The sequence below is a fragment of the Falco rusticolus genome, chromosome 5 (assembly GCF_015220075.1).
Source record: "Falco rusticolus isolate bFalRus1 chromosome 5, bFalRus1.pri, whole genome shotgun sequence".
In the NCBI taxonomy this organism is placed as follows: Eukaryota; Metazoa; Chordata; class Aves; order Falconiformes; family Falconidae; genus Falco; species Falco rusticolus.
In genome coordinates, this window is record NC_051191.1 from 64,506,600 (window position 1) to 64,519,273 (window position 12,674).

The following is a 12,674-nucleotide window of genomic DNA, read 5'->3' on the forward strand; positions in this document are numbered from 1 at the left end:
GTTAAATTTCTATGAAAATTAATTCCATCTGGTTTATTACATTGAGTATATGCAAGGATGCCCCCCCCCCCCCTTCTCTCTTTCTCCTGGATACATTCTCTTGCCTTTGATATGCTTTGGCTCAGGGGATTCAATGGAAATTATTTCAAAGCCCTACTGAAATTAATAAAACTAACCAGCCTAATTAGATCGAGAATTTTGTCCCTGCTGTAATATTTCATAAGCATTTAACAACATTGTGTGAGAATGTTGTAATTTTCTGCTAAACAACCCAAGTACCCAAATATTTTTCTGTAAGGCAATGGTCAGCCCCAGCAAATTAAGTGTTATATGATAAACATGAAATGACAATACTCTTCTGAACTGGTCTGAGTTTTCTGATTTGCATGTATGTTTTTTCTCCTCTTTTCACTGGCCCTGCTCATCATCTTCGCAGGCTGCTCCCTTTTAGAGTGATGATCTCCACTGTTAACAGCCTTACCTGCTACACAGCCGTTTGCTTCTAGTTCACAGGCTGGAGTACTGTGGCTCTCTCTTCTTCACAAAGTCTAATTCTTAACTGGAAGAGCTTCAGACCTTCTTTCAATATGCAGAACAGTTGAAAGCACCAAGAGAGGGAAAAAAAAATAATATATGTTGCATAAGGAGCGAACCGTCTCCTGTTTCACAGCTAACTTTTTTCCTGTTGGGAACAGCGCACCTCCGTGCACACACATCTCCCTTTCCTCTTGCAGAAATCTGCTCTGCGGAGGAAGTGTGCTGCCTGCAAGATTGTGGTCCACAACGCGTGCATGGAGCAGTTAGAGAAGGTAAGACATTGCCATCTTCTGGAGCCTGATGTGGACAACACTCATTAATTCCTTTACTAAGCTTTCAGTCTGGAAAGCACCGTATGCCAAATTAGGTTTTCATAGCTGTTTTAACAATATATTTTTTAAAAAAAACCCACCCTTAAAATTCCAGCTTACTTATTTAAAATAGATTTGTACAAACCCTGTGAACCATTAAAAAAACTAAACAAAAAACAAAAACAACAAACCAACCCCATAAAACCCAAACCAACAAAAAAAATATGGAATGCTTTCACATTTTTTGTTTTAAAAATAATTTCCCTCGAATTCTAGACTTAAAACTGAAGCTGGAAAATGCAGTATCCTGCATGTGCAAAGTAGGCCTTTCAAAATTCCTCAACTAAACCCAGCATAAGATAAATTATGACAGCTGTATTTATTACAAGCAATGTAATGTAAGATGCTACTATGAGCATTTTTCACTGGATTTACTATATTGTTCTCTCCTCAAGATTTCAGAAATTCTTGTACTTAAAATAGAACACATCAAACCTTTCCTTTATAATATCATTATTGCTGTGAACACCTGACCTGATCTGCTTCTCAGTTCCTTCAAGGAGACCCTCATCACCCCCAGGTGCCTATAGAATATCTATTGGTGACTTCAGTCTTCTCATCATTGATTTGTCTTTCTTATGTCTAACTGGTAGTGTGTTAAATCTCCCCCTACCCTTTTATTTCTTTACATATATCCCACCCAGAAAGGTAAGTGGGAATTTCCCCACTGATTTCACTAGAGCTTCATCTTCACTCCTATATGTTTTGCAATGTTGTTCTCCATAAAAGAAGTTGATGCATAACAAATTTATAGCAGCAACCCTTTGGAAAGAATGTTTTCCTTTCCAAGCATTTGGACTTGTGTTGACAAATGTCACAGTGATTGCTGTAATACTGAGTTGGAGAGGTACCATTTCCACCCCCGATGCTTTTACCCACAGTGAAATTAGCATTACCACATGCTTTCAGCACAAAATGTTACAAGTGAATTTTTCATGACTTCCTTCATCAGCAGTAGTGCTGACTCTCCATGGCCCAGTGAGCTGGTGGCATTGCCAGCCAGAGCAAATGAGCACTTAGGTAAAACCCGTTCTGTTGAGCTTATTTATGCTGTTCTGGAGGCCATGAAATTCACCTCTTGGCAAAGGGTTGTTATAAAGTCTGCATCCCTCTTAAAGCCTGTGGAGTTTAGAAGTGATGCATAAGTCTTGTGCTTGGCCCCCTCTGCAAAGGTATAAGTTTGCAAGTAAAATAAATGTAAGCTGGGGCTCTTTCCAGCCTGCCACAACTCAGCAGTGAAACAATGAATTGCAATTTCAGGTGAAGCACAGTGGAGGAAGACTAATGTTAAGTCTTTGTTTCTTCTTAAGTAATAAGTATTTTGTTTACTGTTTGGTTTTGATGGTGGTTTTTCCTTGAGCTATTATTTTGAAGGCCATTATTAAATGAGGAAAGGACTCATTTATATGGAAAGGGAAGAGTTGTATTTAAATTTGGAGGGAACTTGATCCTTCTACCTTCATAACAAAACATAGCTGTGCAGTATCCTTAAATGTGTTGTTCTTTGAAGGGTTTTATTCTTTGAACTTAAGCTTGAATCTGTTTCATTTAGTACATTCTTACCTCACATATCCTTTGGCCTTTTCCCCTGCCTCTCTCTTCTTCAGTATATGTTTTCTCTCTACATTCTGCCTGCTCCCCCCTCCAGCTGTTAACTCTATTGATTTTCTTTTCTCAAAAAAAAACCAACCCAAAACCCACCAAAAAACAAACCAAGAGATTTATAGGACTCCCTTGTTTGTTAAATTCTTTTTCTCTTCACATTCCTAAAAATGTTTTCTGTTCATGGAAGCTTCTGTTGTCCTCATTCCGTCTTTCCCGTTTGAAGGAGGCAATACCACTGCATGAAGCAGTACAATGCTCCCCAAATGGTTTGTGGCTGGAGAGGTGGATATAAAAGCAGCCTGATCCAAGCAAAAGGTAGAAAATTAGGGTAATTTGTACAGTTCATCAATGTGCGTTAAAGACTTCTCCACAGGTTTTGTTTATGAAGACATAAAGCTGGGATGTGCAAAAAGATTTTACAGAGTTATATTTTTAGCTCCTATTAACTCTTGAGCCCTCAGCTTAAGTCCACTTTGGTTGCAAATGCTCTTCAGAAAAAAAAACAGATAAAGTGGTTTCCTTCTAATGAAGGAGGAGACAGTTTTAGTAGTTGAACTGAGCAGGCAGTAATAGCATTAGTGAAGATGAAGGCTGTGTAGAGGTCTAGCAAGAAGAGTTATTATGGCATATGAAAAGAGATTTTTCTGGCATCCAGGTAAGTTACTTTATTTAGCTAATGAAGCTAATATTTTAATAGAGAATAAATATTTTGGAAGTCTTGCCTAGATCAACATACTGGAATAAATTCTCTCTCAGCTCACTTTCAGTTCTAAACAGCTTTATTTTAATGCCAGATTAATTTTCGCTGCAAACCGACTTTCCGAGAAGGAGGCTCCAGATCTCCAAGAGAAGTAAGTAGTGGAGAAATGATGATTGCTTTCCATTTGATTTGTGTGCTGATCTACCTGGTGTGGAGCTGCATCAGTGCTTTTAGATTCAGAGGAGTCTTAGACAGAGCATGGTTCCCAGTGGAACACATTCTTCTCCCAAAACAAATGTAAAATGAATTCTAGCTGAAGCACTCCATTACTTGCACTGATGGAAACTACTTCATCTTTGTTGTTTCTTTTCCCATTCATTCAGCTATACTGTATTTTGCCTTTTTTTAGTAGCATTTCTTTTTTTTACTTCCTGACCTTTGAACTAGTGTTTTTTATTTCCCTCTCCTCCTACTTACTTCTAGGAGAAAAAAAAAAAACGAAGAAGCATCTCTAGTGTCCTAAGTTTTTTACATTAAAAAAAAATACTAAACATTCAAAACCCTTATGATTTGCATCCAGCTACTGCATGAATTGAGCTCCTTTGAAGGTGCTGGATACTTATTACTGATATATTCATGTATGTGTCTTGCATAGTTAGAAACCAGTGTTTCAAGAACACCTCTTACCTTTTGTAGTTGATTTGGTGGCCATCTTGCTCTTAGCAGAGGTAGCCCAATTCCCTGCCACATGGACAGTTCAGTGTTGGCTGGCATAACATCATGGCACTGGCAGACCCCTTCTAACACCCTTGCCTGTGCAGAAGCAGGGGCGGCAGTCCTGCACACCCTCCTGTCTCTTGCCTACCTTTTGCTGTCATCCAGGATGTAAGTGGCCCAAATATGGAGAAAAGACTGCTTCAGTGACTGTTCCTTCCTCCCCTCCTTCCCTTCTCCTGCATTACAAGGCTGTATTTCCAAGCAGAATAGAGCAGGGCCCTGCATCGTGGCTGAACACAGAAGTGTCTGGGTACTTCCATACCCTGTATTTAGGTGATGATTATCTCCACATCATGTAATGATTTTTTTTTTTTGTAGAAGGGTACAGAGAGAGTAGTTCTGGCTGCATTTCAATATGGATAAAGAACACTATCTCATCCTTATTCCATCTCCAGTTTTGGTTGTGTCAGGGGTTTCCCATGGACACTACTACATTTTGCTCCAGAGATGATCACATTGGCTGAAGGGACCTTTCCTTTGGTGTCTGTAACGCAATTTCACACAGATGGTACCACTGAGTGCAAGATGCCGTTGCTTTCTATAACTTATCTTTTTGTCCTTCTTTTGCAGAACTTTGTCCGACATCACTGGGTGCACAGGCGGAGGCAGGAGGGGAAATGTAAGCAGTGTGGAAAGGTAGGATTTCCAGGGCATCACAAGCACAATAATGGGCACTTAAGAATTCAGGGTAGTCAGTAGGTCCTTTTAGTCACTGAAATTTTTCTGTCCTAAACATTTGGCTTCTTAAGGGCTGAAGACAAGCCTGATATGTTGAGTGGTAGCAGCCCTGCTTCCCATGAGGGAAAAAGCAGCAGCATCTGCAAGAATGAGCACGTTACATGTCCTGGGACGTTGTGCTGCACTGGCTGCTAAAAGTGAGGAGGGAGAAGGCCGTGGCTCCTTGAGCTTCCTTCTTCATTAAGCTAACCCTATGCCATTATGGCATTCTTGTAGTGCTGTCCTCTGTGCTGAAATTGTGATGGCTTATTTTTTCAGGCTTCTGGAAGAAGAAAGGCTGTTGCTTTCTTTTTTGCCCTGGCAGACTTTCATATTTGTGAGGCTGTTTCACATTTCCTCTGCTGCATAGATTGTAAAATTTTATTTCGTAAAAGCTCTAAAAAGGGGCAAGTACCACCTTAGCTACTGGAGACCTTTCTTCTGAAGTGTTATGCACCCCTGAAATCTGTTGAAAGGTATTCTAAAATTAAATTGACACAGGGGTTTAACATCCTTTCTCTAGCACTATATTATACTTTCGCCTAGTAAGAAAGACTGTGTCTCATCTCCATGGCAGAACACTTAATTCGGAGGAAAATCAGATTTTTAGATGAATACTGATGTAGATCACCAGCTGCATCAAGTCAGGCAATAAAAATGTGATGCCCTTTTATAGCAAGTAGCATGGGAACAGTGCAGCAAGGCATTTTGCATACAGCTTTTTTTGTGGTATGACTTTGCAGTGATATTGCCTTCCTCTGCCATTTTGGCCTGGATCTCCCCTAGAGGCATTAGGAGTTTATTTTGTAATGGGAGTATTTCCTGCCTATCGTATCAAAACCTGTGCAGGGTATGTATATGTGGGCAACATGACCAGTTCATCCTAACTTGCCTGTCAGCTCCGACTGATATGAAGAAGTTCAGAGGAAATCACAGTTTTGCCCTTAAAGAAGAAATATGCAGTTAAGATTAACAGGAGCGTATTGTAGTAGAGTTTGTCTTTGTCAAGAAAGAGAAAGGCTTAGGGAAAAAAATAAAAATATCTCATTATATTTATTGGCCAAGCAGTCTCCCATTACAGCAAAATACTTGTCTGTCTCATGCTCCACTGTTACATTTTTTTGTTCCTCTTAGTGAGAACCATCTTTTATATTGTAATGTCATGCAAGAGAAAGGGAGCTATCATTGAAATGGAATGGTAGCAAATTTAAAACAATAACAGGAAGTAGTATTCATGGAATATCTAATGATTCTGATAGATCTCATTGTTGCAATATTAGTCCTATCCCATGGCTGGAACTGGATTATTTAATCCAGTATTTTAAGTGTTTTAATGATCATTGATAACAGTTTGAGTAAAGAGTATTTAGGATACGCCCATTTCATGCTTCAAATCATAAGCTAGTGGAAAGACATTACTGTTCCCCAACATCCATCCTTAGCATGGCTTTGTGGCTTCATATTTTGTGTGCCTTCTGTGCCACAGCTGACACTTCCTGACATCTGGAGCACAGAGGTAGATGTCAGTGTTCCACCTTAGATCAGAAGTGCAGTTTGGAAGGAATTTTCCTGATGGTCATCACTTACCATGTTTCACACATGAGACAGTCTTGCCGAAGATGAACAGAATTCCTTTTAGACTGAACTTAACTCTGCAGCAGCTAGAGAGACGGCATTTAGTCCACAGCACCAGACTACAGCTAATCCAAAGTAAAATTCTCTGAAAACCCTTGTGCATAGTGTCCTCAGTACCAACAGAGCCTGTGCTACCACTTGTTAGTGCAGATACAGTTTATATGGTCTCATCTAGGCTTCAGTTTTCTCCTCTTCTCCCAGAGGTGATTTCACAGAGGTATTGCAAAAGTTCTATATGCAGAAATTGCTGCCAGGGAAGGGAGCCTGGAAAGTCTTGTTCAAAATCTTACTAGAGTGCAGTGGAACCAAACAATCTATTTCTGTCTACTCACTGTGATGATTCTGGTTTTTTGTAACTTATGGCCATCTTTCTATCATAGTCTCATCTCTGAAGTACCATTGAGCCCAGTATTCAACACTGGCTTCTTATGGAAAACTATAAGATGGGGGAGGTGTTTAGTGATGCATTCCCAAAACAGTCTCCTGGCCTCTAAGAATTTCTGTCTCATAAATTTCCAGGAATGGTGCTGTGAAATATAACCTATGATAACTTTCTCTTCTGTGATCTTATCCCGTTGATCCTTGAGTTCCTGTAAAGTTGTAGCATTTACAACAATCTTTAGCAAGGAATTCCCAAACTTAACCACATGCTGTGAGAACATTTTGGTTGTTTCAGACATGTCACTTACTAGGTTTTTCCTAATGCTCTATAGCTCTTGTGTTGGAAGAGTTGGTAAATAAAAGCTCCCAAACCTCAGCCTCTACAGCATTCATGATGTTTAAGAACTCATTTCTTTTTCTTGCAGGCAGAAAAAAGTGTAGTTTTATAGCTTCTAGCTGTTTGTTACCCAGGATTATTAAAGAAACCAGAATATTTTTTTAATTTACATAATAGAATGTAAGAATGTTCAGACCATGTGGCCTGGCATCCAGTTCATGACTGTGTGCAGTAATAGAAGCTAAAGGATGAATGCAAAGTGATCCTTTCCTCATATACTTCCAGTTAACAGTGGCTTAGGGATTTTGTGAGACCGAGAATGCATCTTGGACCATCATGTTGAACAGACACTTTATTTCTTTTTACTTTCTGTGGTGTCCAAAGTAGTGTGTCCACTGCACACGCACAGTGTGCAGCTACAGTGTCTTTCTGTTACTGGTTCCTTTAAAGGCCTGTGGCTTGATGCAGAGCTGTATGTTTTCCCTGCATATAATAGTAGCATCAAAATTTTGAGTACTTAAAAGGCAATTCTAGTTCTTTCTTATTTTAGTAAAGATCACCATCCAAGTGCTTCCGTTGCTGTTTGTATCAGAGTTGTAACAATACCTGGCTCTCCTACAGTAATGTTGCACTGGAATATCTCTGAGAGCATTAAGAAGGAAATAAATATCATAGGAAAATACATGCAAAAAAAATATTAGTAACCCTAACACTGATATGGAAATAATCTTTAATGGTAAATACATCTGAGAATATAACTGTGCACAGATTTCTATATTAATGTGAACTTTGATCCAGATATTTCAACAGATTGTAATCACCAACATAAGCTGGGGATTCAGGTGCTCTTTTCCTCCCAGTGTATTTCCTTTGGTATGCACAACTGTTTATTTCTGCAGAAGCAGCTCACAGCATGAAATTTCATGTGTTGTACAGGAATTAGGTGCCAGTGAATCAGGGCTAATTAGGTACTATTAGGCTGATATTCTAAAAAAGGTGAAATTAATTTTCTCTACAAACATTTCTGAATTTGTGCAGAAGACCTCCTTGCATGACCCACGAACGAGACAGCTGAATTTTCATTTTCCTTCTCACTGAAAGAAAGCAGAAGAGATGATTTCTGATGAGGTGTGGGGGAGTCCAGTGTTTCAATTCAATAGTCACTGTTAAATCTCACTGTGACCTGTGGTGCATTGCTTTATTTTATCAGATCCTTTGTTTGTAAAACTACTTTTCAAATAATTGCTGTCTTACCTCAAGCATGTATCCTTGGGAAGAATTAGTTCACAATTGTAAAGCAATTTGAGGAAGAAAAGTGGAGTTTTATTGCCACTTATCATTAATGTTTTTACTGCTGTATCATTTTTCTCTAACGACTCCCTAAAAGCCAATGGCTTACTGAATAAATGAAAAACGGGCCATCCAGAACCAGGCAAGCTGCTCAGTCCTTATGTTTAAAATGCATGACTGATGGGCTATGGAATTAATGTACTGAGTTTTAGGGTTTTATTAGTTGAAGTTTTGGGAGAGAAGTATTTCTCCCATGGCTGTTACAAAGTAGAACAAACCAAAACATTTCATGCCCATGAAGGGCTGAATTTTTTTTTTTTTTTTTAAATATGCTTTGGGACAGGAAGGAGTGAGATTTGTGAGAAACAGTGAGAAGCGCTGATTATTATAATTCATTATAACTGAATGAGAATAGAATGCTTTGTCCAGTGTCAGACCTCCATTCTAGCACTCTTTCCATACCTGTCTCTCTGTTCTTGTGCCCACTCTGAATGGCAGACTAGATGTGCCCAGCCAGAAGCAGCTGGCCAGCTTATCTTTGTGAAGCCACTTGACTATGCTCCGTTAACTAAGCCTGAATATGCCAGATCGCCATCATTATGAAGAATCTACTCTTTGAATTTCTCTGAATGTAGAACCGGAGGCATTAGGAGAAGGTATTAGTTGGTGGTGTGGTCCATCTGGCAAGCTGGTTTGAATATGTGGTGGGGACACCTGAAAAAGCAACTGCAAGGTGCACTTTGCACGGTGGGCAGACAGGTAGAGCCTCCTCCTCCTCGGTGTATTGATAGGGTTGTCCTCAACCACTATGTATCAACAGATTGTAGCTCAATCACTCATTTAACAAGACGATTGCATCTCTGGATGGGGTTTTGGTTGTTCATTTAATTCTCTTTCTTGGTGTGCTTGACATTGTCATTGCACTGAGCAAAATAGTAGGCTCATTTTTCTTGCAGGTGTCCATCTTCCTGTTCCTTTCCACAGCAGCCAGGATAAGAAGGACCTTCATAATAGAAGCAGTGAGGCTATGTCCTGTTAGATATTACTAAATCAGTAACTCTGAAATTTAAGCAGTGAAGGTGACTATGACAAACTGTTCAACGATGTTCTAGACTTTCCGTCTCTGTAGCCATCAACCCACACCAATTCTTTCTCTAGCTAAAGTAAGCTTTAACTGAACACAAATTATTAGGCTGTAATTTAGGATTTGTTGCCTGTGTTACATGCAAGAAGAGTGCATATGACCCAATGGTCTTTTCCAGCCTTATAATTTAGAGTGAAGTGATTTAGATAATTTAGAGTGAGAAATGTGACTCTTCTCATGTTTTCTGGTAATGGTGAGCTTTTTTCCCCTTTAAAAGAAATGTTTTCTTTTACCTGTTTGATCTGAATCAGATCATCTTGGTTTTTTTGGACAGTGCTAAAAAGATTTAAATTTAAGTCAGCTCAATAAAACAATAAACTTAATTTCCCAATCAGAACATTTCCACACAGACATTGTAGTTGATTTCACTCTGTATTTATGAAGAAAAAAAAAAAAGGCAAAACTCAAATTCTTGTTTATATTCAGAGCAAACAAGACCGCAATGAGAGAATGTTTTGTTCAACAGAAAATCTGAATGTTAGGTCTGTAGAAATCCATTCAAATAGGCATCCCTTCTCTATTTTTTACTCCATTGTTTTTAACCATAAAATCTAAGAAAAAGCTTAAAATTATTGAAAAGTGTTTTTTAAAAGTATGTGTGAAAACGCCTCAGTTAACGAACCTTCTCTATGAACCCTGCCATTGTTTTATCCCCCAAAAATCTGTTTGGTGCCTGAGAGCTTTGAGGCTGAACCAATGAATCTGACTTCAATGAACTGATTTAGCCTAGCACAGTTACCTGGCAAGACTTAAATATGTAAATTTCTGGTAGTGAGGAGGAATTTAATCTTTTTTTCTTATTCTAGGGCTTTCAGCAGAAATTCTCCTTCCATAGTAAAGAGATTGTGGCCATCAGTTGTTCCTGGTGCAAGCTGGCGGTAAGTGAACAATACTCATGGAGACTGCTAGCAGCTTCACTGAGTGGTCACACTGCAAGCAGCTTCTTTTTTTCCTGGCTTTTAGAGCTCCCTCTCTGTGAGTCACCTCCAGTTTTGCCATTTCTGTTCCCTTTGCTCAAAGACACCATAACCACCTGGCTGACGAGTCCTCCAGGTGAAGAGTCTTGCTGCACAATGTACTTGCTGGCTACCTCCCATCAATGGCCTGCCAATGCTAGCTCAGGCAGGAAAAGGGCTTCCAATACATACAGCTGCATCAAAATCTATGATCTGTGTTTAAGTAGGAGTGATTTATTTTTTGGGGGGGCGGGGGGGAGGTGTTTGGTTTTTGTTTGTTTGTTTAGTGTGGGTTTGTTGGGGTTTTTTTGTAAGGAGGCATGGCTAGGGAAGGTGATCTTTGGTTATATGACTCGGGTTTGAAGGACCTGAAGATGGTTGAGCTGGGAACATTGCTCCAGTTTTTGAACCATCACTCTCTTACTGCTTTCCATGTTTCCCCTTTGTCTTTCTTGTCCTCCTTATTGACTCTACTCTTCTCCTGTCTTGCAGTTTCATAACAAAGTCACCTGTTTCATGCTACATCACATTGAGGAGCCATGTTCCCTGGGGGCTCACGCTGCTGTCATTGTGCCTCCCACCTGGATCATTAAGGTGAAGAAACCTCAGGTAACTGCATGCTGATGTCTGTTTCTGAAGCTGTATGGCTGCGCAGGGCCAACCTGGCTTTGCCACTTGGTACTCCTTCACTGAGGCATGCTTGTTCAACCCTGTCTATCCCTGAAACCCGGCATACATCCATAGTGGTTATGAACCTGTATCCTCCTGCCCCTCCATCCAGCCCTTCAGTAGATTTCCCTGTTTGGGACAATTAGCAACAAACATGACTTGTTCTGAGCAAATCCAGCTCAGGTTTGTTCCTGTAACTGTGAATTCAGCAAGCATACTGCAAGAAATCCCATGTTGTAGGCAGTGGAGCATGTTTCATTAAATAGAGCTGAGCAAATACAGGGAAAAACTGTTCAAAACATTCACTCAAACTGCAGTAAGATTTGGCTGTGGACTGGCATCATTCTGAATTTGTCATCAATAGACATTCAAACAATCGTGTCTTATTTACATCAGTGCTTGCTGAATGTCAGCAGTAAGCCTACGTGCTCATTTAATTGCAGGTAACGGGCATTAAACTTCAGAGCTGTTATGGATGTGATGTGTCTTGGAGAGGATAATTCACTAGTGAACACAATAGGGAGAAAAGGTGTCCAAAAGAGAGCTGGCCAAAAATTGTAAGGGGATTCATGCAAGAAGTATTTTTGTATTTGAAAAGGGTGTTTTCACTCCAGGTTGAACTCAAAGAAACAAACACACACTGAACATACCAGGGAGTCAGAAATACTGAGAAGTGTTATTTCTGAAGCACTGAAATTAAGGTTTTCTTTTCCTGAATTGAGTAGTGTCTGGGATATTGAAACTTCCTGGTCATGTTTTCTTGTAATTTTCCTGCATTCACAGGAATGCTGGTTTTATAGAGTAGTGGTGTGTGGTTCTTAACTTTAGTGTGCCCATCCTTGGGAAGTGACCCAGGGCTTTCTGGCTGTAGGCAGGGCACTAAGACAAAATTAGTCCTGTGAAACTGGAAAAAAACCCCCGAGTTGTGACACTGCTAAGTTTTTAGTTCCAGTCTAGGGATATGACTGTCAGATTTCTGCATGAGTAGCATTTCTAGCAAGGCAGATATTAAAGACAGGGGAGGGAAGGGGAAGTACACATAGAGTAATCAAAAAGTTGACTGAAGGGGCTGCCACTTCTCCTTTACGTCCAGAGAGAGTAGGCAAGATTCCTAGCCACCTTCACTCTGAGAAAAAAGGTTTCTTTGGCACTTGTATTTTTTCCCCACAGTATTCTTTCTCTGTTAGTTTTACTCCAGCCTCCTTGAGAGAAATCTTTTTTCCTCTCTTGTTGAAGAATCTGTTTGAGTCCCTGGCAGGGACTTAATCTCCTTGGCTAATTTTCAGCGCTTGTGTGGTATTTGATAGATCAAAATGATATTTAGCACAGACAATGGGCATATTTCCATGAAACTTCTTAACAGCACCCATTGCAGTATTAATTCTAGGGAATGCATCCTTACTGCTGTAGAGGATGCTGACACATCTTTCAGATGTGTTTTCAGATTTTTGGCAGAAGTCTTGTTTTCTTGTTTATTATTTTCCTTTTAGGAAATATTTTCTTCTCTCTTGCTGTTTCTGGCCAGCTCTACTTCTGTGTATTATGGCCCTCTTCA

At 39.8% G+C, this 12,674-nt stretch overlaps 1 protein-coding gene across 7 annotated transcripts in view; it reads left to right on the plus strand.

Moving 5' to 3' along the window:
- DGKI (diacylglycerol kinase iota) overlaps positions 1-12,674 on the plus strand; it is a 233,878-nt gene that overhangs the window by 93,061 nt on the left and 128,143 nt on the right. For all 7 annotated transcript variants that reach the window (XM_037389986.1, XM_037389987.1, XM_037389988.1 and 4 more), the window contains exons 4-8: positions 735-809; positions 3,308-3,364; positions 4,561-4,626; positions 10,301-10,372; positions 10,943-11,059. In XM_037389986.1, the coding sequence (XP_037245883.1) occupies positions 735-809; positions 3,308-3,364; positions 4,561-4,626; positions 10,301-10,372; positions 10,943-11,059 (387 nt within the window). The remainder of the gene's footprint in view (positions 1-734; positions 810-3,307; positions 3,365-4,560; positions 4,627-10,300; positions 10,373-10,942; positions 11,060-12,674) is intronic.